The following is a 26,117-nucleotide window of genomic DNA, read 5'->3' as shown; positions in this document are numbered from 1 at the left end:
GGAAAAGTTGTTTCAAATCTTGTTTAATTTTCTGCTAAACTGGCATTTACTAGGGAGATCTTGGAGGAGAAATGTTTCTAAGCATCTAACATTTAAAATTAAAATCCATTCCAGAGCTAAAACTATTAGCTTTAAAAGGATAATTTCAGTTCATGTTTAACTAATGCTTTTTCTCTTCTCCAGTAATTTTTGTTTTCTTTTTACTCTGAGGTAGATTTTACCAGTGATCACTGGAACGATAATCTGAGTGAGAGCAGAAGAGGCAGTTTTGTTAAATGATTAATTATATTATGTGTGTATTCCATCTGTGTGAATTGTGAGCTACCGCAGACTTCATTGTAGAGAAGTTTGTTTATGGTCCTGAACTTTGAGAGAGAGAGAGAAAGGGAGGCAATAATGCATGCAGGAAACCTGTTTTTCTCACACTGGATGTTAACTTTGTGATCCCACACAGCAAACAACTTATCTAGTTCATCATCTGTAATGGCTCTAAAGTTCATAACTTACAAAATGTGCTGAATTAAATTATTTTTAAGAAGCTAGTGCATTTATCTGAATTATCTGTAGTTGAATTAATAAACTTCATGAGCATTATTGTACTTGAAAAGCTGATGGCAACTCGCTGAAAAAATTCTTGAAACTTTGGTTTATGAAATTAAATACATTCTTACTTAGATTTTAGTGTAAAGCTTTCCCATTTGGAAATGCTTTCGGATGTTATCAAGTAGCAGCTGGTTTCTATTTATGTATGAGTGCGTACATAGGAATGGGTAAACTGCAGTTTATTATTGAAAACTATTGTGGATGCTAAATTTAAAAAAAAAAGCTGCAGTTTAAGTAATTGTCTCGAGAGTCTCATAATTAAAGTTGTTGCAGATTTGTAGCTGCAGTTTAATTCAGATCTTCCTGACAGAGCTCAGCTTTTAAGGTTTCTGGGCTTTGGTGCTAATGGAACGTGCTGCTTTTAAGAGTTTGTGTGCAGAAAGACTTTGGGAATGCAGTGATGTGTTTGAAAGGTAGAAATACTGTTTTAGTATTTTGATCTATTTGACATGTATAATTTTTCTATCACTGTAAATTGTATAGACAGCTTCTTTGTGTAGGTTACTTGGATTAGTTTTTATGATTTATGAAAGCCACTTTAAAAAGAATAGTTTCACATTTTTTTTTACTGTACAAAAGCAGAGCTCAACAAACAGCAGTTGATGAAGACACATTGGTGGTTGTTAGCCAGCCTGTCTTGTATGTGGTTTTTTTTGGGCTGCTTTTTTTTCCCTCTTAGCCAAGTCATGACAGGTACAATCTGGACTGATTTCTGGAGTACTATATTTGTCTTTTTTTGTGTCCAGAACTGTCTGAGAGAAACTTTGAGGACCAGCAAACGATCAGCAACACACAGTGTTCATTCATATGTTTCTGTGCTCTGCAAACAGAGCTGTACTGAGTCCTCCGAGTCAAAGATAGATTCTGGTTCCTTTAGACAGGACTTGTTGGTTTTGCTCAGTAAGTTTGATAACAGTTTGACTTATTAATTAATTAAGGAGATGCATTCTGGCAAACCCGAGTGCGTTGTGAAGATTTAACTGGCCGTTATCACTGAAAGTTTTGCTTTCTAACCTTTGCAAATGCAAAACATGAGCCATTCCCTTAGGATATCTTGCAAGACACCAATTAACTTCTTCAGTGTTGATATCCTCAGGAAGTTGCTGTTGTGGCACAAGATTGTTTAAAATGTGCTGAGAAGCAAAATTGTTGTTTCTTTATTTACAGATTGATTTGCATATGACTCCTAAGCTTTAATGTAGCAGAATTTTATTTATTTATTTAGGAATATTCAGACCTGTAAATTTCTAGTTAGTGAGTGTCTTTCTTGGTAAACTTGATGGTATGAGCAGAAACAAACATCTGTATATTTCAGTGACTTCCCAGATAAGTTTTTCAATGAGACTGTTGTCTTTGACCTATCTGAGGAGAAGGGATCTCATACTCCAATAAAGTGCTAAGGTTATTCCTTTAGAGGACCAAATCCACTAGTAAATAATTGGGTAGAATATAAAATGTGCACTTTTGCAGCATCACAAAGTCATTTTAATAATGACTTAGAGCAGTAATTCCCGTTGTCACTGAAGTGCTGACCAGGTTGGGTTTTAAGACTTTGTTTCGTTGTTGACTTCAAAAAGTGTACATGATAAAAAGAAATCGTTTAAAGCTGGAAATAATTGTACTGCACATGTATGTGCTTTACCATCATAGTTTATAAATTGGGTTTGTGTGTCCTGCTTTGGTGAATACTTGGTTTGTGAAGGTGTGTGTTTGGGGCAGCTCCCCTGGCTGAATGAGTTTGTTTGCCTGTGTTGCCAGCGTTGCTGCAATAGCTCTGAGACCGGTCAGGGAATGTTATCTCCAACCCCTTATTGGTGCCATTACATGCTGTAAAGATAGCTCTGTTTACTTGGAAGTGTGAGCATCAACTGATCAAAACACTTTCTCCTAACAGGTGGGCTTTTTTTGGAGCTCTTTGTCGAACATCCCTTCTGCCTCTGCTGGGAGCAGTGTCAGAAAGTGACAACATCAGGCGGATGCAGGAAATATTAAGAGTTTTTAATGACAGAGGCAAACTTTACACGAGTGGTTTTTCCCCTGCTGTTGAATTGGTGATGGGTCATTTTTACTGACTGTTTCCAGCAGCTTTGTAGTTTTTTTCCTTTAATATGAACAATTTGCAAATTATTACACTGCTCATTTAAGTGAGCTCCTTATGCAATACTGTTCAAATAGCAGAAGGTTTGATTGGAGGCAGGAAAGAAGAATTTTTTGAAGTTCAGAATGCATGAAATGAATACATGCTGAAGTAGTCAAAGATCCCTTGTACTTTATCAGAGAGCAGTCTGCTTGAATGAAAGGTACTGTACCTGCTGTTAAGTTTATAAACTTGGTTTATACAGATTACTTTTTAAATTATTCATGATGCTACGTTACAAGTATATCTGACAGGTTTAAAATAAATGGCTTGATGGTAAGAGGGAGCATGCATAAATTAGAGTTGGGATAATGTGCTCTTTGAAGTATCTCTCCCATTTGTTACTACTGGAATACAGTAGGTAGCTGCAGCTGAGTGTGTGATTCTCAAGTGAGAGTACATCATTATCTTCAAACTGTGGTGTAGTGGCATTTCTTATGTAAGACAGATGAGATGGGGAGGACCAAGGTGCTCTCTTTGTTTTTAGTTATAGACACATTTCTGCTGAAACAGGGAGAGCATTTATGGGATGGAGAGTTGTAAGCACAGCAGCTGAAAGGGTCTGCTGGTTGCTGTGTGTTGCTGAGGTTAGGGTGGCATTGCTTTGTTTTATTTACTCTTCTCTGTTAGCATTGCTGTGGGTTTGTAAGAGGTGTTCTAGCAAGGTGCTTGTACTCAGTGTCTGATTTGCAGATGGATCGTGGTACTCAGCTTGAGAAGTCTTCCTGGGATGTGTGCATGGGAAAAGTTTGCAAGAGCTGAGCCGTTGTGTTTGGAGAGCATTGTTGGTGGGGAAAGAGATTCCAGATCTCTTGGATGCAGAAATGGCTTCCCCAAATATAAATTGACTCAGTGCTGATTTTTCAGATTCTGTAGACAAGCAGCTCATTATGTTTGAGAAGCAAGCTCCCAAAGGAATTTATGGGATGGGGGAAAAGCCCCTATAATGATGTGTGATAGAGCAGCCATAAAAATGATCACAAGTTTTTCTAAAAGTGGAAGGTCTTCTTGTAGACGGGGATAGTTCAAATATTAAGCCTTAGTCAAGGGGATACAGCATTTTTGAGAAAGATCTGGTGACAGCTGAGCCTGGAAACTGTCTTTAACCAACAAGAGAATTGGCTGGTGCTTGCAGGGAAGGGCTTTATCCCTGGATCTCGCTGGGCTGGTTTCCTTATTATTTCCATTGGCTTCAGTTTAGAGTCATCTCCACATTTTGACCTTCTACAAGTAGTACTTTTTACTTCCCTGCTGCTCTTCTCACATCCCCTTGGGTCTGTCTGTGTGAGAGTAGCCTTGAAAGGTCTGAAGAGTGCACTGTGTTCATGTTGGGCAGGCAGTGAGGAGCCAGCCCTGCACGGTAGGAGCGGACACGTGTTTGCTCAGCTCAGCTGACCTCAGAGTAACACTTGGCTGAAGTGTGAAGAGTTGAAATGGCAATGGAAATTCCTTGTTTGCCCTGTCCCCATGCTCTGCCAGGGCAGAAAGTAGTTTTATTGTGTTTTTTTTTTTTTCTGGGATTTTTGATATGTAGTTAAGTTGTTAAGTCTTCCTTAGTCAAATTCTGTGTGTCCCACAGGGGATTTAGTTTGTTCTCCAAAATACTGCTGGGTTTACATAGCGTGGATTGGTTTTTTTAAGCTTTCAGGTGGTTCTACCTTTCTTTCAGCTGAGCACCAACTTTAGAGAGACTCAGCAGGTGATGACACAAACTTTAAGAGTTCAGAGTTCCACTGGATAGAAGCGGGAGCCCGCTGGAATTGTGATAGAGCCTGACTTCCACTACTGGATTAGCTGTTGCTTCTCTCTGGTTGTTCTGATCTCCAGCAGGAGGAAGCAGCTTGTGATGCTTTAGTGGTTGCAGTTAACATCATCTTTCAGTTAATTGTGGCTGAAGCTTTTGTCTTGTTGTTTGTTTGTGAGATGGATGTAAATTTATGGGCCCCTTGCAAACACTGTGTCTCCTGGGATGTATGGAATGAGTGAATATCCACCTGTGTTCAGAGGTACAGGTAAATTACTGCTACTCTGTGCACTTTGCTCCTCTTCCTCAGACCTGAGAGATGGGAGACTGGGGGAAGTTGAAGATTAGGAGGATGTATGACTTGTGTGTGGAGGAGAATGCAAAAAGTCAAAGGGTCCGTTGTTAGTCCTGTTGATTGTGCACCTTGGATGTGGAGATTTTGTGTTATTAAGTGATGCTGGTATTCCTGCAGCTACACCCTTGGTGGAGCTGGAGTCTCTGCAGTTGTCCCTGTTGAAAAGAGTAGCAATGGGGTGTAAGAAAAGCAAGTTTGTTATTTCAAACTTGAGACTTGGCTTGGTTAGAGACTGACTTGAGCCTGCCAGGGTCCTGCCTGGGATTGACTGAAGGTTTGTTTGTTTCTTTTTTTGTGTGACTGCTAATAAAATGCTTATATTTTTGTCACATCGGAGTAGGCTGACTACGTGGACAAATATTTTCATTGATACTGTGTCTCAACAAGAGGCATGACATACATACTGAATATTCAAATTCTGGTGCGAGAGTCTCTTTTAAGATTCAAGCTTAGATATTCTTAGGTGGGTTGTGGTTCTGAAGTGGCCAGTGAAGGAACAGAGGCCCTTCCAAATCAGTTCAGTTGTTCTGCAGAAATCAGGCACAGAGAAGTGCAGTGGAGTGTGTGTGCTGGAGGTTCTGGGCTGCAGCAGAGCACACATGAAACACACATCTGTTTGTACACGGGCTGTGCAGCTCTTTGGGTAGTTCATTGTTTAAATAAACATGTTGCATTAGCTGTGAGGCTTCAGTGCCAAATGCCCACTGATGAGATGTATGAGGGTTTTGTTGTTCCCAAGCCACACTGAGGAACACAACAGCTTTATAATTCAACATGTTTGAGGAAGATTACAAAAAGAATTTGGGGTGGATTGCAATCAGCACTTCAAAAGCAACAGCTTTAGAGTAACTCTGCTGCAACACAGCGCAGCCCATGGAAAAACACTGTCATCTTAACAGATGCAGTGTTATTTTGGAGATTCCACTGTATAAATACATGGACTGTGGTTAAATTGTGATGGCAACAGATGCAATCTCAGTTCTCGATTCTTTCATCTCTTTAATATTTAAAAATACCCCACAAAGTAAAAAAAACCCGACTAACATTCAGGCTGAAAATACTCCTGTAAATTGCTAGGGCTGTACCTTTTGGGCCCAATATCATTTTGGGTACATCACTGCAGATGAGACTTGGGGAGAGTAAATGCTCTTCTCTTGGAGGGAGCTGCAAATGCTGCTACTCACGACTTATTGTAACATTTGCATATGAATGGAATTATTCAGCTCTACTTCAGAAATGTCAGTGAGATTGAAGTCAGAGTTGGTTAACCTGGCAAAAAGATATTTCCAGTATTTTTCATGAAAGAAAGTGATAGTATGTAGACAAGAATTACTGGCTAAGCCAACACTGTCTGAAGATTTTCTTGGTGTCTTTGTAGTTGATATCAGTGACTTTATTTTTAAATTTGTCTGTAATACATTGCAGTGTGGAAGGGAAAGAGAGTTGGAATGTGGGAATCAGATGCTGAATTGTAATGCTGCACAGTTGTTTTTCTTTCCAGATTTGATTTTGTTTAAATACTGATTTGAAAAATACAAATTCAGAGGAAGGATCTTCCTTTTAACGGAGAGCAAATAAAGTGTAGCAAGATGTTGTTACCAGTGTATTCACCTTTATCCATCCACTAGTTGGATAAAAAAGCCTCAAGTTAAATACTGTAATTTTAAATACTGGGTTTTAAAAGGAACCAGATAATTTGTGTGAGCATTGCTAGTCATGCATGCTAAAATAGGGAGTGATCACATCTCGTGCTTCAGGAGCTGCCAGTATTGAAGGGTTGGAAAGAAATTGTATTCCTCCTCCGGGTGTCTGTATTTCCCTCCCCATTTGTAAAATACAGAAAGTGCAGTGCTTGGGGGGTGGTTAAAGGCTTAGTTTTTGCAGCAGGGACGTGACTTGGGATGCTCGTGTGGCTCTGTCATCCAGGTGACAGCACTTTCACTGGGAAGATGCTCCTTGCCAGGCATTTGATGACTGTACTCTGAACAGAAGTGTGAGGATGGGGGTGTTGGCATCAGCTGACTGATAAGGAGATAGTATATTACACTAAAAATACACCCAGATCTTCACAGGCAACTGTGAGCATTACCTGGTGTCATGTGCAGCGAGAATGAAACAAAAGTTGAGGTGGGTTGAGCGTGGCTCGGCCTCGCTGTGAGGATGTGCTGGGACGCTCTCTGTTCATTCCATGGCATTTCTCTTCCTTCTTCAGGAGCAGCTGCTCACAGAAGTGTGCAGCTACTCAGTGTTCCTTGCTTGTCGCACGTGTGGCCACAGCCCTTGTCCACTGCAGGATCAGAGCACTGCTCTGAGCTCAGCATGATGTCCCTGCTCCCAGAGCCCTTGCAGCTTCTCCCAGAGCTGCTGACATGGGAAGAGGTGAATCTTGGTTAATGGGGAGAGGGTGAGAGTGGAGGGGCTGAGGATGTGAGTGTCATGTCGTGTTCACGGGTTTTTGCAGGGGGAGGGAGGGATGCTCCATTTAGGATGTCTGTGCACCCGGATTTTGTGTGTTCCCCTCTGTTCTCATGGAAGCACACTGTGAGAGGCCAAGGGCATGGGATCGTGTGGCATTGCAACCTGCTGGTGAAAATGTTGTGAATTTTGATCCAATTCGTCCTTCAAAGTTTATTTCTTCCTTAGTATGAAGGCCTCAGAGTACTACTTGTATATATTTTCTTATATTGAGATGAAGTAAATGGTTTTCATGGTGACTTGTAAGAGCAAGCAGGAAGAGCTTGCTCTGAATACACACTTTTAATCTCGTTTTGCTTATTTTTAGTTGGATTTTTTTAATGACTGACAGCTGTTAGAACTCTGATTCACAAACAACCATTTTTGAAAGTACAGACCTTTTTGCTAGTGAATAGCAATGTGTTTCTACAGATTCATGTAAATAATTAGATGCCTTGGATGCATTGGCTCAGATCCTTAATTTTCACATTTTTAAGTGACAAAATGGCAAATGATGTATTTTCTGGTAGATTACTTCTCATTTGTGTTATTTTTTTATTTGGATGGAAAATGGAATTTTAATTGAAATGCAGAAGATCTGGGTTTTGAGGCTTAATTAAAACTCCAAGTGTGAAGGAGAGGCATGATTAAAAAAAAAATAAACAGAAAAAATAGTTTGTCATTGTTTCTCAAAAGTTTAGAGTTCACAGACCTTGCCCACTGACTGTTTCACAGGTTTCTATGCAGGAGTCCTTTTTAATTTGGGATTAAGAGCTCGTTGAACTGCACCATTAGAGTAAACTGAAATGAGGCACTGCAGAAGTAGCTGTTGAAGGTAAAAGCTCTCTGAGCATTTCATCAAAGGGTGGCTCCAAGAGAGTGCTGAACAGCAAATTCACCAGGCCCAACTTTTTTTTTTGGTATAAATTATATGCTTACTGTTTTTATTTTATTTAAATTACAGTAGGCATTTGCCCTAATATATGCTGTTACAATTTCATGTTAGATTTGTAATTAAGTTTATTTTTAGAAGAATGCATTTAAGTGGTTTATATAAAATGATTTTCTATTTTTGTAAATGAAATAATTGTTTTTTATTGACTTTCGATTTCATGCAAATGTAGGGCTTTTTTTTGGCTTGAAGGTTGTGTAAGCAGAAAGAAATTAATGATTTGAGAGTATTTTCATAATACGAAGAATAGAAGACTCGTTGTCAGTAGCTGGGGACACTGATAGGCAGAGTTAACTCTTAATTAGACATTGAGTGATGGATGGATGTTAGAGGGTGTGGTACAGTTGGTTTATATAATAAATTTTCCTATTGATTATTTTTCCTGGTTGAGTTGAGAAAGACAAATTGTGAGTGAGTTTGGGATCTGACGCAAAATGGTCAGAATGTCGCAATCCCGAAAATGTCGCAATCTGATGGACAAGTGAGTGTTAATTGTGAGTGAGCCAGATTGGCTATTTTTAATTTGGCCTCGCTATCACGTCTCTTCACAGATGAATTCGAAGGCTACAGGGAGTTGAATGATGAGTCACTATTGAGTTGGTAAAATCACAATTGATCTCCGTTTCCTGTTGATTCCAAAATTACTGAAGTGTGAAAGCCGAGAGTGACTGATCACTTCTTGGAGGGGAGTTTGAGGGTGGAATGTGGAAGTGACTCTCTCTGAAGTAACTCAACGCTGCCCTGGGTGTCAGGACAGGGATGTGTGCAGTGAGAACAGGTGTGTGTGTGTTGGTCTGGCTGGCTGAGTTACCTCCAAGGAATGATAATCCACACACTAAAACACGCTCGCCCTGCAGCAAGGTGGGGGGAAGAGATGTCTTCAGTGGCTAAGGATAGAAGCTGAAATTAAAGTTTTCATTAGTCTCCTTGTCCTGCAGTTCTTTCTAACTGACCTGTGTTCCTGTTGCTTGGCTCAGACAATTCTGCCCTGAAATCCCCGTGCTCCCAGTGCTGTTTGCTGTGGCAGAGGGGAGGATGCATGGGCAGCAGTGGGGTGCCACACAGAACATTTTGTGTGTCTGTTGTTGTTGTTTGCAATTACCTTTTGATGAATGGCAAATTGTCATTCTGCAGCTTTGTTCTTTTCTTGTGATGGAGATGCTCTTTTGACAGATAGTAATTAGAAGCACTGTGGTAATGTGCAGGTAAGATTTAAAATTTCTTTTCTTTTTTTTTTTCTTCCTAGAACTTATTGTTAGCAAAACTTTTTTTTTTTTTGGTTAAGAACTATTAAGTCACATTACTAGACTCTGCCCACGTTGCATATGTGAGAGTAAATTCTGCTGAAAGGGGATTTGTTGGAAGAAATTAAAGGGAGGATGTACACTGTTCTGAGTTATACTGGAAGCAAACTATAAAGAAGCCTTGAAGTATCACTTCAGGAAGAGAGAACTCAGTTTAGTTCCCTGGAGGACTAAAAGGAGGTGGGAGGATGCTTCTCTGCTGCATCCCTCACAAAATTCTGATTTTAAAGAATTTTTCTGAAGAATTTTTCTCAAAGGAGTAGTAACAACCTGTGTTCTGCCTAACGACTTTTCAGATGGTCTTTGGACCATTGAAACTTGTCCTGGCTGTACGCTCTGATATACTGTGTTAAAACGGAAATAAAGAACCAAGAGAAGAAGAAATAGACCTTCTCCTTGGAAAGCATGTACAAGTTTCCCCCAGATTGCCTTAATTAGGATTGTAGAAAACTGGGAATGGGGGAAAAAGAGATGGCTGATCCTGCTGTCTGAGAACAACTCAGTTTTTGAATTTGTAAACAAAACAGGAAAAAAAAAAATCCTGCCGGCTTCCTGACATTCAGGGTGTGTGGTTTTCAGTCAGAGGAGCTGATTCAGTTGGTCTGGCTTTTGCAAGGGAACAACGAGAGGAATAAATTGCTCTGAGAGGGTGTAAAGAACTTTCCTCAAGAAAAAGTTGAGCAAACATGGAGCACTGAGTTACATGGTTGAAATTTGGTGAGGCGTGGAGACGACACTGGTTTTCAGCAAAGTATAATGTTTGTTCAGGGTGTTGTGAATTCAGGAGTAAGAGTCGCCACACTTTAAAGACACGTCTCAGTCATACTGGGGTTTAAAGGGGCTGCAAAAAGCTTTATGAGGAGCGATCTCGGCAGTTCTCAATGCTGCCGATTGCAGAGAATCTTCAAATACTTGTACCCACACCTTGATACCTTATATCTTGTCTTGTAGGATCTCTGTTGATGTGCCCCACTACAAGAGCATTTTATTAAGACCAATTAAATGTATAATATTTTTATAATACTTGTCTTTTGGAAAAATCAATATGACCAGTTTCCCTTTGAAATGACAAGAAGCCTGTTGTGCTGACAGAGTAGAACGCATTAGGAAGTGGTGCTTTGTATCCTCTCAAGAGTAATGTGCTCTTGTTTTCTCTTAATCAGCAGGATGTTCTCCTGTATGTCAGATGTCTTAGTTGTTTTTGTGATCTCTATCAGAGAAGAGTGAGGGGGGAAAGTGCCAGAGGAACAAAACAGGTTTAAAGGCTTTATAGCAGAGAAAGCCTGCAGCCCTGCATTTCTGTTTAAGCAAAAGTGGTAATCACCACCTTAGGGTTGGACACTTCGTGTTTGTGTTTGTGCTTTAAACAATAAATAAAAGAACAACTTGCCCTTCAGAAGAACATAATGTGTAGCCTGTTGAAATACTCTGGAGCATAAGGGATATAATTAACCCTTTTCCCTTTACCATGGTTGTGTTTCAGAAGCAAGATGTCTAACACATTATTTGCCAGTTCACTGAAGTAAGGATTTTTCAAGTTGATTGTCTGAAAATCAGACTCTTCTTCCTCCATCCATTGCCTTCCCCTCCTTTCCTATTTTCTGAGCTGCAGTTTCCATATTTGTAATAGGTCTAGTAGTGGTTGCCTTTTCTTTTTTCCCTTCAAACTTAAAAGTAGCCATTGACAAAGAAAGTTTATTTCTCATCACTCTTGCTCAAGGCTATAGATAATAGATCTTGGAAGTTCAGGCACTTGTCCAGGCTTTTCAGAGGAATTTTTAAGAGGTGCTTTTGATGCAGTGAAGGAAAGGCAAAGACTTGAAAGGACTGACAGCACAATCAGGATTTGGTTCAACGTATGAACGAAACCTCTTCCTGTGATCCTTGAATATTTTGCTTTACTGATCAGGTCTTGGGTAGCACAAATCAATTCTGAACTGTTCTCTCAGATAGTTTTGGTCTGAACTGTTCCCTTAGATAGTTTTGGTATGATTCAGTGAAAATGGGCTGAAAGGAGACAGAACCTGAAATGCTTCCAACTCGTTTTTTCCCATCTTGACTCTCCTTGAAGTATGTGAATTAGTGTGAGAAAGTGTCTGTAGCTCCCACCGGGTCAAATGGAGGTTGAGATAAAAATACTCGTCTCTGTGTGTATTGTAATATTGATCGTCGTGTGGTAAATAATTCCTTGGCAGCAGGATTGCCAAGTCTGATGTTTTACACTTCATTTGTGAGTTCTGGTGCAATCTTGCTTCTGGCTCTGTGCTCGGACCTGCTTTTTTGTTCTTTGATGGATATCTGCTTCATTACTTCCTTTTGACCAGCCTTTCCTTTCTGATAAACAGTCATCCTTTGGATTGGTGTAGCTGCTTGGAGCTCCCTGGGTCTGTTAGTCACAGCTATTCTCTTTTTGTTGTGACAATTTAATAAATGAATGGTCTCCATGAAGACCCATTCCTGTTTCTCACCTCTCCTGGGATGGGTGTGCATCAATTCACTCCAAAACAAAGATTGCTTCCCAGTCATTTTCTTTGAATTTCTTTGTTTTTATCTGTTCCATTGTACTCGTCTTTACATAGTGTTACCCAACACAGTCATTCCTGTCACTTGGGGACCTCCTTCTTTAGGCATTCATGTTTTCCAAAGCGGACTAGGAAGTTTTCTGTTAAAGGCAGTGCGGCCCTTTCACAGACCTGGGGGCGGTTCTGAGCTCAGGACTTTGTGCCCTAAATTGCTGGTTAACTGTGGAGGCAATGAGGAGACCGAGTCCTGGTTTCTGCCTCTGAAGCTGAATGAAGCTGGCATGTGGTAAAGCAAAGCACTGTCGGCTCAGATGTGTTTTCTTAACATGGAACCAACCAGCCTTGCACAAATACCGTGGTTTTCTTTCACAACAGCGCAGCGAGGCCGGCGGAGCTGTCAGAAGGGTGAGGCGAGGCCGAGGGCTGTCCAGCGCCTCTGCTCCAGCATCACTTCACCTTCAAGCTGGCAGCTGGAAAGGGCGGTGTTCCTGTCCAAACCCTGCTTACCTGTGCTTTTTTTCCCTTCTGTTTTTCTTTCTCTGGCTCGGTTTAAAGCTTTTTGGACGTAGATGTGGTACTCTTAGCCGGTGATCCGAACACCCAGCACAGCTTGTGTTGGCAGGAGCTGTTTGGCTGATGGGACTTCATGTTGTTTGGGCAGGCAAATCATAACTACAGGCAAGAGAAATGTCTTTTTTTGGGGTGGCTGTAGTGGCACAGTGGAGATCAGATTCTTCTTCTACTTCCCAGATTGGCAGCTGGTTTTGCTGTCGATGATGGTGGGGAAGGATGTGGGGTGCTATAATTAGCTGTGGGATTTCAGAGCTTGGAGAAACCTTCCTTGTGTACTTGTGTCTGAAGGAAGCAGTCTCACCAAAACTTTTTTGAATGCAGTCTGGGTCCAGAGAGAGGTTTGCTTTGACACAATCATGTAGTCTAATTCTAAAGTCTTGTGAGCAGCTGCTGTCCGTGTGTCAGTTTCCTTCTCACCAGGAGACGTTCAGAATTATTTTTTTGGGTGCTCCCCCTGTGTGAGAGGTGGCAGCTATTGAGATCAGCTAATACTTTTTTGTCTGTCTTGCAGAATGTAAAGTGTATTGTTATCATGATAAAAGGGTTTCTGAATGCAATGAAACTAAAGAATATGTCACTTAGGATTATATATTTAGAAGTGTATTACAGGGTCCATGTGGTTTCTCCTGCTTCCCTTTGTCTAGTTCCTCCTTTTATTTGTTGCAGAGGATAAAGTTCACAGTTTAATTTTTAATCTATGTTCTCTAAGGAAAGATTTCTTATCATAGGTTAATTATAAATTTATTTGATATAATAATTTAAATATTAAGTAGTACATTAACAAATGTTAATACTTTGCTTAAGAAACACACCTGCTCACAGGCTGAGGTTCCAGGTGTCCTAGTGCTAAACCACCTTTTGACGGCAGTTGCCCACTCCACAGTTCATCCAGGGAGGATATTTTTATTTTAATTCCATCAGCTAGGTCATGGCAGTTAAGGTCTATTGCAGTTAAGAAAATCTGAGTCTAAAAACTTCTAGTATGTTTTGTCCCCCCTGCCTAAAATGAAAATTGATTTTTGAGAGGATGAGATCTTTTAAGATAGTGATCTTTCAAAAATTGTGCATTTCAAGAATCAGTTCAGGTTAACCCTAGAAAAGCGTGTTTAGATCCACTAAAAAGCGTGTTTAGATTCGTGGTGAATGCAACAAGCTAATTTTAAAGATGACTTTAAAGTTGTGTGCATGAGTTAAAATCTTGTTTCGTGTACATCCCTCTCTACATATCCACTATAAAAACAAAGCAAAACTTTCACTTGGTTGTTTTTCTCTCCTTGATGTTATCCATCTTTTTGGACTCAAATTTCTTCTAATTTCTTATGTTATCTTCTTCATGACCAGAAGAAATAATGAAATAGTACCAGGGAGCTGGCTTACAGTCAGGTTAAGTGTTTGTTTTTCATCTGTGCCTTTAGGTAGGAGAGGGGTGTGTATACAAGGTAAAGGGTGAAAACAATGATGAAGACTGAGCTCTCCATCTTGGCCTTGCCTTGATTCATCTTCTGGAATAAATCTGTGCTGCTGCAGATCCCACTGAGGGGAGGTTCCTGAAGTTGGGAGTGTCTGGAGCAGCATCCAGGTTTGATATTGCTGCTTGGTTTGTCCTTGTCTCATCTCTTGTAACTTCCTGAATCCTCTTCCCCCCAAAGTCTTGCAACACCCTTCTTGCAACACTCATCCCCCCAGTTTTAGCCGAGAAGGGGGGTGGAGCAGGTAATCCCTGATGAATGAAAGGTGCCATGGATTTATTTGTCTCACCCTGTTGGACGCACTGATTTCTCACGGGGGAATTTGTTAGAAATGCGTTGGGGTAACCTGTTGCACCCCAGGCTCTCCAGAAGCACCTCCCAAAGGGTGAATAGTAATTCTCCTGCTTGCTGTGCCATTCCAGTGCTCCTCTGAGCAGAGTGGATATGGTGACAGGAATTGCAGTTGCCAAGCAATAGAACTCAGCAGAGCCTGGCTGGTTAAATACCCGAACTGTTCTGCTCACTAGAATTGCAGCATCGTGCATCACCCACAGTGCTTCTAGGCAGTGTCTAAAAACTGTGTGTGAGGTTGGAAATCCAATGTCTCGGGCAGTATGTAAATGTGAAATCGACAGTATGGGCTGAAATGTCACCTTGAATGTAAGTGTGGAAGGTGGCTGGAAGTAAACCACTGTTGGCTCTTCTTTTTTTAACAAGTTCTATTTATTTAGCTTATTTTATCTTTTATATTCACTGTTTTACAGTAAGGTTCAATGAGCTGCTGATGAGAACATCTGCATGGATCCGTTGGAAATCCTATACCCAAGCTTTCCTTATATTTTCAGAGAAATGAAACTCCTGGAGTTTCAGCGGTTGACTGTGCCTAAAGAGCTCTGATTTCCCATGCTTAACCCTGTTTGTCTGGTAACTTCTCACCTGTGTGCATTAAGGATGTTTTATTTGAGGAGACACTCACCTTGAGTGGTATCACAGAGCTGTTTGGTTCTCTTTTTCCGTGGTTGTTGTGCTGTGATGCCTCTGAGACAGTAAATACCGTGTGAATGCAGTCCTTGTGGTAAAAGAACATTTCCCTTGTTCGGGCTGTATTTGTGATACTAAAATCGAGTCAGAAGCATCCAGAATTCACCAGAAAAGCGAGTTCACCTAAGAACTCCTCCTGGTATAGGTACTTTGGTTCACATTTGTGTTAAACTATGTTCTGGTGCGAGTGTTTTTGGTTGATAAAGCCTGAACTACGTTACCTTGTCTCTGGCGCCAGCCCACGTGTTTTACCTTGTATTTGGAGAGGAAGGTTCTTTTTTCAGTCTAGTTAGCTCATGGCTGGAAAGCCCCACAGCACCTGCATATATGTAATTTAATACCTTTAAAGCCCTTTTTGGGGATTGCAAGTTGGTCATATTTTAACTGCCTTGAGAAAGCAGGTTACAGCATGACCTATGTGATTTTTAAGCTGTTTAGCTGCCATGTGAAGGGAGGGGTGGGAGAGCTCCCTGTTCTGTTAAATGAAGTTTGATAGCATTAACTTTTTCTTCTGTTCAGTTAGATAATTCTATTTTTTTTAGCGCCATTGTAAATTTCTATTTTGGTGAAAATATGGGACTAATGGAAGTCTTAGTTCAGTTTGTTAAAACAGAAACATTGCTGTGGAAGGCCAGAGAATGTGGGATTTCTGTGTTTGATTGCTTAAGAGCTGGTTAGCACAGCATAGTAGGGCTCTGTGTTGCATATTGTTAAGAGTAATTGCATCAGACTTGTAATTTTTCTGTGGATCTATGACTCACTATTAAATCCTCTGCTGACCATTATGGATGCAATTGTATGTTATGATACTGTTTTGTCAGTTGGCTTCTAATGAAGCCTGAATGATCTGGCCTGATTAGCCAGCCATTTTTGGAAAATAATAATACTAAAAAAATTCCCCAGAAGCTTTTAAAGAGCGACAGCTTTCCTAGATTACTGCAGGGTGGCAACCCAGCAGGCAGCTAAGAGCATGGTAAAGTCTTCCTAAATGTGAGTTGCTGAGCCCAGCCACATGATGAATTTTCATTCTGGAAGGATTTGGCTGCTTATCCCAGCTACCTAAGTGTATATCCCATAGGTTTCTGTCAGCCAGTTGCTGAGTCACTTGGATGTGCAGACAACTGTTTTAAAAACAAATAAATAAAATCATGCGCGCAGCTATTTTTTTTTAAAGGTGGAAAGAACAGTCCCCAGGAGAGACAATTTTTGCAAAGCTCTATTGTCATCACAGATTGTGAAACATAAATTCAGTGTTATAAACAGCTTGTAATTTCAGTCTTCCATTTTTGCTTTAGTAGGAATTAGACTGAAGCTGCTGGTGTCGGTTTTAAACATTATTAGCACCATTAAAAAAAAAGTTTTACTCTCATAGTTATTGATCATAACGTGCCACCTACTCACTTGTATGTGACATATTTTGTATAGAATGGCACGTGCTTATTTTGTGGTGGGGTCAGGGAAGTTAGAGGATGGGATAAGAAGAAGTGCAGAGGTTTGAAGTCTGTCTCCTGTGAGGAGGGGGCTCATCTTTAGTGATTTATTTAGGTATTACCTGCTTTCTTCTGCAGTTTTTTTTTTTTTTTGTTGTTTGACAGTTTTCTCACAAACTTGACCAGGCTGTGACTCTGCAGTGTTGCAGGGAATTATCCTGGAATTGCATTGAGCTGGTGTTTCTAACAGCTTTCCCTTGCCTAGAAATGCCCAGGAGCAGCTTGCCAGAGGTTCGAGTGCTCAGCTCAGGTCACGGTGAGGTTCAAACAATGGCTTTCAGTGTTTGACACCTATGGGTGTTAATGGGTGAGGAATTTGCTGGTGAGGTTCATCTTCGAGTTAGCTCTTCTTTGGCAGAGAATCTTAGAGGCATTGCCCGTGACCTGAGCACTGCAGATCGGGGTTAAATTTTGGTTTAGCATTTCCTGGCTTTGGTAGCTGGGCGTTCTGGGCTGGATGTTATCCTCCCTCCATTCCTGCCCTGTGCACCCAGGAGGATGAGCAGGAATCCATGCCAGCCCAGCCACTGATGTGCTATTTCAGCAGCAGGAGGTAATGGATGTGGCTTCACAGGAACCCCTGGGGGATGTGGTGTATCAGAGCAGTCGGTCAGAGAGGATTAATTTGGGGATGACTTGTCATGAGGATGCTTTCACGTGAGCTGGGCTAATTCTAGACCTCCTTGCTCTGGTGAGCTGTGCAGAGAAGGCATCAATCAGTGTTATTAAAGGGATTCAGTTTGTTTTGTTGGCTCCATTTTTGCTAAGCTGCTGTTCCTGTTGATATTCAAAGTAAAATGTTGGCAGAGAGAAAGCAAATGAGATGAGGGACAAAAACGTGATTTATTCTGAAATTTTATTTGTGTAAACTTATGGGGAAGTTGGAGGAAGTTCATGGAAAGCAGCAATGCCAGAGATATCTTTAGCCAATGACAGCTGGAAATTGCAAGAGCAAAAAGGCAGAGACAGTTTGAGTTTGTGATGTGGGTTGTAGCCCTTTTGTGTGTTATTTTTGTGAATGTTTTGTTCTGGTCAGCGTGGTAACACAGTGGCCCTTGGATTTGGAATATATAGTTAGTAGAGTGGCAGAAGAGAAAATTAAAGTAGGATGTGTGTATTTTTCTAAGGGCTGTGGGAGACAAGGAGAATGTGTGTGGAGAAAGGGAATCTAGTTGCCTTTTAAAGTATTTGCACCAAATTTGATTGGCCTCTTGTGACACCAGTTTTTCCTTCCAGATCTGGGTGAAAATAATTCTGTAAAAGGTTGATAGGAGTGATGAGTAGCATGAGGTGAATTAATGATAATATACTATGTTTCTCAGAAATTATAAGCTACACTGCAATATAATCTCCAGTCCCGTGAGTGTTCTGAAGATCGTAGTGGTCTGGCTTTGTCTTCCAAAGCTTAACTTGTAATTAAATGAAAAAAACCAAAATCCCAAGCCCTTCTTCCTAGCCTTAGATATGTTATGAAGAATGTTCTCAGGACTTATATTCAAATGGAAACAGTGGGGTTTTGTTTGGGTTTGAGTATTCCCTTTCATGTTTTGAAAGCCGGAGATGGCAGCGTTGTGCTAGTGCTGGAAATACAGAAGTTGAAATTCAATTATGGTCTTGCTTAGCAAAATCTAAAATGACTGACATTTTCTGGGTTATGGGGTGCCTTTTATCTATCCCCACCACACCCTGAGAGATGTAGCTTCATAAAATCTTGGTAAATGTAAAGAGGTTTATGTAGCATATTCAGTGAAGAGAAATAGTTCAGTGGGTAGGGAAGCAGCTTGAATCGTGATGTAGATTTAGTTCCCTCCTTGTTACTGGTTCTGACATCCCAAGAGGTAACACAGAAGCTGGCTTCCCTGGGAAGAGATCTAGTGATTGATGTGACACATACAGGATAGGTGAGCTTAGAGAGTACAGAAATTTTGTGGGAGGTTGTGTAAGTACATTAAAGACACTAAAATATATATCTCATTCATAGTGTCACTACGGAGGCAAAACCAAGAGCTCAGTGGGTGGTGGAATCCTGTGTTAATGTAAAGTGTCATAAGCAATCTCTCCAACCACTGATTTCTGTGAACTCCACATTTAATTTCTTCTTTGCAGAGTATGCAATTAAAGAATCCTGAGACTTCAGTAGTAATTTTTTTTTTCCTTACGTCTGCAAATGGTGCAACTGTACTGAAACTTTTCATGGGCTCGAAGGGAAATTGTGGTTGCTAAGCTGTTCCTTCTCAGACTTTCTAGCTTTTCCATTGAAACTATGGGAACAAAGAAGGCTTAGCCCAGGCCATGGGCTGCAGGAACTGTCTGTTCAGTGATGACTGAATAACACTTAAAAGGGTTTTTTTTTAGGGCTATATGATAGTCCTGATGGCTTCCTTAAAACATGTATAATTCTTAGGAGTAAGACTGAAGAGAGATATTAAGGTCAAGTTATACTTTCCCCTGTTTATCATCTGTATGGACATCAATTTTCAGATTATTCCTTCTGTTTTCACTCGTGTCCTTCTGCTTCTCTTCTGAGCAATTATAGTCATGTAGGATAGAGACTCCTTATAAACCTGATGATAGGCTTTATCCTAACTTCAGTTCCTTTTTCCCAACATGATTCAACCTTTTAGTGTCTTCTAGGAATTTTTTTAGAGCCCTAAAATTTATTTCCAGTGTGGAAGACAACCCCTCCATTGAGTTGATCCAGTAGATAGTAAACATGTCAATATGCAGCCCGTGATACATTATGCAGATCTAAATCCACTCAGTGCAATAAACAAGTTTTGTTGTTGTGAGAGAGGGATGGGAACTCTGGAGATGCTTGCCTGAAAAGGGATGCAGCATGCTGGGAATCTGGGATGAGGGCAGCTGGACTGCAGCCACATTCAGTAGCTGTTTTGGACTCTTTATAAGGACCTGCCATAGATTAAAACTAAAAAACACATGATGAAAAGGAAGTGGCTCTGTTGGGAATAAATAACAACACTGTTCAGAAGATGTGCTGATCTCCCAGAAAGACCCACAGCTCTGAGCTGACATTACTGAGGGGTGATGTGGTCAGGCCTCTTTCATTAGAGCAGTTTGGGAGAGAGCAATGTTCTGTACTCGGTAACATCAGCTCTGTGCTGACCAGAGAGCAGCAGTAGCTGTCTGGGAAAGCCGACCTCTCCTTGGAGTGGAGTGTGCTCAGAAAAGCCATTATTGGCAAAGTGAGCTGTGGTGGTGTGAGCAAGCTACTCTCTAAAAGTAGAACCAGCCACAATTGTGTTCTTGTATTAAGCCTTGTAGTTCTTTCTTTGTATGGGAATTCATCCAGCACTGATGGTAACACACTGTGCTTGTTACCAACTGTGCAGAATTTCAGGGTAGATGAGAAGTTGAGCAACCTCATGCCCTCCTGTAAAAAAGAACCCTTTGGAACCTTGTGGATCATAGACTTGGCCCTCAGAATGGGTGTTACAACCCCTGGACAGGAAAACAGTATGGAATTAAAACAATTTCTGCACCTTTTGTGCTGTTTTTCAGCAGGCAATGTAAAGGAATGCTCTTTGTAAAACTGAAACACTCAAGGTATCCTCATTTAAGATTAACTTTGCATTTCTACTGTGAAGTAAAGGAAACAGTGCTCACAGAAGTGAAGTCAGAAAACAAAGGGAAATCAGAAATCAGGGAAAAGGTGAGTGTGAGTTGATACTGAGGTTGCTGGTGAGATGTTCATGGCAGGCTGTCTATCTCCATTTTTGTTTCAGGGATGTAAAGGACTGCTCAGGCTGAACAAGTCTCTGTTGCTAGGGAAAGCCTGACCCAGCTGGAGTAGACTTGTGTTGAAAAGGCTTTAGGACTGTGAAAGGGATGTGCTGGTTTGACTCAGTCACTCGGAGCTGCCTTGGTGCTGCTTTTTCTGAGACCTTTTGGTGTTGAGAGAGCCAGATAGTGGTAGTTGCTCCATCTTTAACTTTTGGCTACTTGAGAGGATATTGAGACTGTGCAGCCTTCTAATGTCATCCAAAAAAGTAAAGGGTCAAAGGCAAGGCTTAAAATGCCGAGAAGTGTGGTTTTTTTCAAGAAAAACACATATAGTTGTGTTTGTTTAGAACTTCTAAATGGAGAAACCTGGAGGAATAGAAAACTTGTAACTACACCATGATGAAATTGCTTCTTGTAGAAAAATAATCCTTCTCTTTTTAACACCAGCGAATGTGTGAGCTGTCAGTGCTGCCCATGAACACCTTGGTATTGATAGTGAATTAGCTGTGATGAATTTATGTCCAGCTGGGATATGGTGTAGCCAGCAGAAGTTGTAGTGTAGTGTTGAACAGAAAGCATTCTGCTGCTTTGTTTGTGCTAGCATGGGATTTTACAGAAGGAAGGGAAGGGTTCCTTCCAAACACTGAGGGGCAACAGCCAAGTCCTTTCAGGAGTCACCAGTGTCCTGAAGTAACTGAGGATATGGGAAAAGAGCGAAGAGCTGCTGTGTGGAGTAAATGACTGTTTGTAAATAGATGGTGATTGAGATAGCAGGTGTTTCTCAAGGTGACAAGGCAGTTGTGCATTTCAAAATGGTTTTAATGATCCAAGTAAGCTTTGGCAAATCATAGTTAAGGTCGAGAGGAATCTGCTGGATCACTGCACTCTGTGACACAGCTTGTTTGGAGCCTGCCCAGCCTGTCCTCAGCAGTGGTGCTCTGTGTGTGTGTGTGTGTGTGTGTGTTCACAGCCCCAGCTCTGCTCCCAGCCAGGGCACCACTTACACGGAGACTTGCCAGGAGGCTGTGCCAGATCAAGGAGCATTAATTACTCTCGTCGTATGAACCTGTTATGTGCAATCACTTCTCCTGGTAGTTCATTGACCCCATCTCAGTTACATGAGCAGGCTTGGATCTATCCTCTGGCTAGGAATGGGCTGCAAGAGATCTGGATGGCTGGGGTGTGGAGTGGGTATTTCTGTTGCAGTTTGCCCGTGGGATGCTCCCAGGAAAAAAGAGCTCAACTGGGCTTCTTGCTGGATACCAGGTAGAGCTCAAGACTTCTGGACTAAAGAGCTGTTTCCAGGGAGACATTTGTGTTTGTCTAGGTAAAGAGTGCTTTGCTTCTCTTCAGTATTTCACCATATTGGGGAGTTATCTTTTAAACAAATAAATACATTGTTTTTAAATTTCTGACTCTGAATTAGGTTTAGGCCGAGTCTGATAAATGATAAGCAGTTTAAGGAAAGGCTTGGAAATCTGTAGGCAGCTGAATGAAAACAGCATGAATCTGACTATTGGTAATTATCCTGGGTGTTTATAATCTACCCAGAACTAGTGGGGCAGGGTAATAAACAGCTGTTGCATTTTTATGTTCTGTTAGTGAGCAAAATAAATACATAATAGTTAATTTCCAATTCTGAATTGAACATGAAACAAAGGCAAGTTATTCTAGTCATATTAAAAAAGTTCTCTAAACTGGGATATCCAAAACTGTTAAATGGAGTATAAATGCTCTAAAGAGCATTTTCTGTGCACTTCATTGTGTCTGACAGACCAGTTTATATTGTGAGTCCATATATGCTTTCTCTCAAATGGCATCCAAAGAAAACAGAGCACAGCCAGATGGAAATTGGAGTTGACTTTGAGCTCTGATTAATTTGTTTTTCATATAATCCTTTTCAGAGCAGCAAGAAAAACGTGAGAAAAAGATGACGTATTGTTGTATAATTAACTCTGGTGAACAACGTGAACTTAAAAGAAATTTCTTTTAATGGGAACTGATTTTTCCAAGTGTCAGGATGGCCCACAATACTTGTCCTATTTCACATTTATGTCTCTGCAGTTCTCATTATATGTGTAAAGTTCTGCAAAACACAACTCACTAGATGAACTAATAAGTGCTTAAATCAAAAATGTCAACAGCCACTCATCTGTGATCAATTTCTAATGTGGGACCCCACTGGACTTCATCCTTTTCCATGCTGAGGGGATGATGTTTCATAACTGAGGCAAGCGAGTGCATACTTTTGCCATAAAGCTCTAGAAACTTCATTGATTTATAAAAACATTAAATATCTAAAATTAAGTAAGTTTTGAGCTGAAATAAACATAAAGCTAAAAGCAATGACTTTGAAAGCCCAGCCTCAAACAGAGACATGAACAGATATATAATGCTTTAGTTAAGGGTTGCTGCCATTTCTCTTACAAATTGTTCTTTAGGGTATTGTAACTCAGCTGTTTTTAAACCCATCACTCTGGAACCTTGCCTGCAAAATGTCAGCGCAAGTGCAAATTTTATTTCTTTAACAAAATAAAGGGCTTGGAGCAGTTAGGCTTTCTAAACTTTTATGGCAGGAAAATAAATTCCACTACTTTTGCTTTGCCATAGCAGGAGCCATACTGTTCACCTTGGCCTGCCAGCAGGCAGAGATGGAAACCAGAAGGGTTTAATGGGGGACACTCTGTGTGGTTTAATTTGCCTTTTCAAAACAAGAGAAGCCCAATGTCAGGGTGCCCTTTGGACAGAGGGCACAGTCCCTAGGGTGGATGGAGGGTTTGTGGCTTTAGAAGGTGATTTCTGAAGTTGAAAGCAAGATGTGAGTACCACCTCATTAAAGGAATTTAATAAGGCTTGAGGTTATTTTTCCTACAGGTTCAGAGGAGAACCCCTCACTTTTTATGCACTAATCAGTGCATCTCTTACCAAATCTACTATCTTGGAGTTCTTTAACATCCTCCCTCTTCCATCGGGCTTCTAAAGCTGGGTAGTGACAACCCATTGACCCTTTTGAATGTTTTCCTGAAGTTCAAGCCTTGACACATACTCCAGCAGTAGAGTCCAATTTTTCTGAAATCAGTCTGTACGAAAATGGTCATTTCCTGTCTCAGTGCTCATGAGGACCAAGTGTTCCTGGTCTTACATTAGTCTTAGTGTTTATTTTTTTTTTAAGGTCTAGGGTATGAACTTTCTTGTACATAGCTACTTCAGTGCAGCAAGTCACATTTAATAGCCTTTGCTTTCAGCTTGAATCTTTACAGAAGGAAGATTAGGTAATAGTTTGTGTAGAAACATCTGTTTCCTAACAAAGATCTCGCCCTATTTTATTTTTTTATTCTGTCCCACTAACCAGAAAGTCCTTTAGTCTTTTAAAGACTTAGAAGTCTTTAAGTCCTTGTTGGGTATTAGAGTTGCTGTGGTTTTAGCATGCTCATGCTCTGGATCCTTTGTTAGCTTAAGTTATTAGCCTCAGATAAGTGTTGTGGGATGGAAGGACTGCTTTCTATTGTCAGTGCAATTTCTGAATCTCTGGACAATTTGTCTGGGTTAGAATTTAAGTTTTTTGGCTCCAGTGCTTGTTTAGACCTTTCCCTTGTCTGAGGAGAAGATGTTGTTAAAATAATTAAGCCTAGCATGCATTAAAAGAGAACCTTTCCACAAAATTGAATTGCTTGGTGTTTATTTGAGTTTTGGGTAGCTTAAATAAATAGGCATTTTGCTTTGTTTGCTTACAAGCAACTTAGTATCTCTAATGGGGAATCTTTTTCCATGTTTTCCAAAGAAGACCGGCTCTGAGGGGTTTGAAGAACAACAGCTCTCTACACTCTGTAGTTCTTTGTTTTACATCCAAGTGGATTGTATGTGTCTAAATATTACATTATTAACACACATGTCTTCCAGCCCTTTTAACATTGTTATTGTGATATGTCTCTAATATGGAAAGACTTAATACATAGATTTATTAGTGAATAATCCTTTTGGTCATTGTTTTCTTGAGAGTTCATAGAGTTCAGTCTGCTGTTTTCAAGGAAAGATTCTTCACTGTGATGCTGCATGTTCTTGTAAATAAATTTATCCTGTGTTTCTTAGAACTCAAGAGACTTTTTTATATCTTGGTGCCAAAATTAGTGAAACTTGGTTTACTGGAACATGCAAACAGGAATTCAGTGCTATAAGTCCAAGCATTTTGTTTTCTTCCCAGTCACAGAGCAGGAAGTGCTGACCAGCTTTCCATGGATTTAGTGTTGTTGCTGACCTACTGCAAGACTAGTATTCCAAGAATTAGGGCTTGTTTGGCGTGTGACCCTGGAAAGAAAGAGTGATTTGAGGCCACAGTTGCAATTTTCTGGGAAATGCCCTCTTTGTGTGCATGTGTCTTAAGGGGGTGGGGGGGTGAATTAGTAAGGTGGATCACTTTCTGTTTTACCTGACTGGTTGGAAGTGATGTGGCTCAAGCCCTGCTCTGGGCACATATTCATGATCTAATTTGAAGCAGGGTGTGCAGATGCATTTGGTTTATCTTTGTGTTCCTCAGTGTAATGCCGCTCTTGTTGTCAGCAGTAATAAACCAACATTTCTCTGTGGGATGCAGACTATAGGGAGAGCTGCCATCCCTGTGCTGCTCCTGGTAGTGCTTAGTGTGAGAGGTTAAATGAAATGAAGATTACATGTAGGTGTAAATCAAGCACTCATTTTCTATTTTAACACTGCAACCTAATTAAAAGTTAAAAACTTTATGGCCATCAGGATATCCTTGCGCTCCAGTTTCAGAAGGCTTAGAAATGCCTTATTTACCAACTTCTCTTCTTTTCCATTTCAGTCTGTGGGCCAAATGTCGACATTCGCAATGACATCCACGAGCTGAAGCGCCTGGAGAACTGCACGGTGATCGAGGGCTTCCTGCAGATCCTGCTCATCTCCAAAGCCGAGGATTACCGCAACTTCCGCTTCCCAAAGCTCACTGTCATCACTGACTATCTGCTGCTGTTCCGTGTGGCAGGCTTGGAAAGCCTCAGTGATCTCTTCCCCAACCTCACAGTCATTCGTGGCAGGAACCTCTTCTACAACTATGCCTTGGTTATCTTTGAAATGACAAATCTTAAAGAGATTGGGCTGCACAACTTGAGGAACATCACCCGCGGGGCCATCCGGATCGAGAAGAACTCTGACCTGTGTTACCTCTCCACGGTGGACTGGTCTCTCATCCTAGATGCAGTGTCCAATAACTACATTGTTGGGAATAAACCTCCAAAGGAGTGTGGGGACTTGTGTCCGGGAACAATGGAGGAGAAGCCATTGTGTGAGAAGACATCTATTAATAATGAGTACAACTACCGCTGCTGGACCACCAACCACTGCCAGAAAAGTAAGATTTGAGTAGATACCCTGTTTTTGTTACCTCTTTTGGAAGTAAACATTTAGTTTTGTGGTTTTATTTTAATCTCTTCAGCAACTGAATCTTTTATTCTAGCTGTGTATAGTTTACATGAGTTACCCAGTTGCCACACAAATAGATTCTTTCCCAATCAGTAAAGAGAAAACAACAAATCAGCAACTGTAAAACAAACCCCAACAAACTCCCTGAGTTACTTCCTCATGGAAAAGGTGGGAAATGTAAGTATGGAACCAATGCCATTGTAGCCAAGCTGGGGGCAGCTTTACCTCTCTTGAGGACTTTGGCAGGAGGTGGCCACTGAGTGCCATCTCCTCCTGCTGAAGTGACATTCCATGTG

The 26,117-nt window shown here is 40.8% G+C and overlaps 1 protein-coding gene across 2 annotated transcripts in view; it reads left to right on the top strand.

The window, feature by feature from the left end:
• The window catches only part of IGF1R (insulin like growth factor 1 receptor), a 171,871-nt gene that overhangs the window by 4,396 nt on the left and 141,358 nt on the right, over window positions 1-26,117 (top strand). For both annotated transcript variants that reach the window (XM_014874577.2, XM_014874575.2), the window contains exon 2: window positions 25,205-25,750. In XM_014874577.2, the coding sequence (XP_014730063.1) occupies window positions 25,205-25,750 (546 nt within the window). The remainder of the gene's footprint in view (window positions 1-25,204; window positions 25,751-26,117) is intronic.

This window comes from Sturnus vulgaris, chromosome 13, assembly GCF_052056855.1.
Source record: "Sturnus vulgaris isolate bStuVul1 chromosome 13, bStuVul1.hap1, whole genome shotgun sequence".
NCBI lineage: Eukaryota > Metazoa > Chordata > Aves > Passeriformes > Sturnidae > Sturnus > Sturnus vulgaris.
This window is presented reverse-complemented; position numbering and strand designations above follow the sequence as displayed.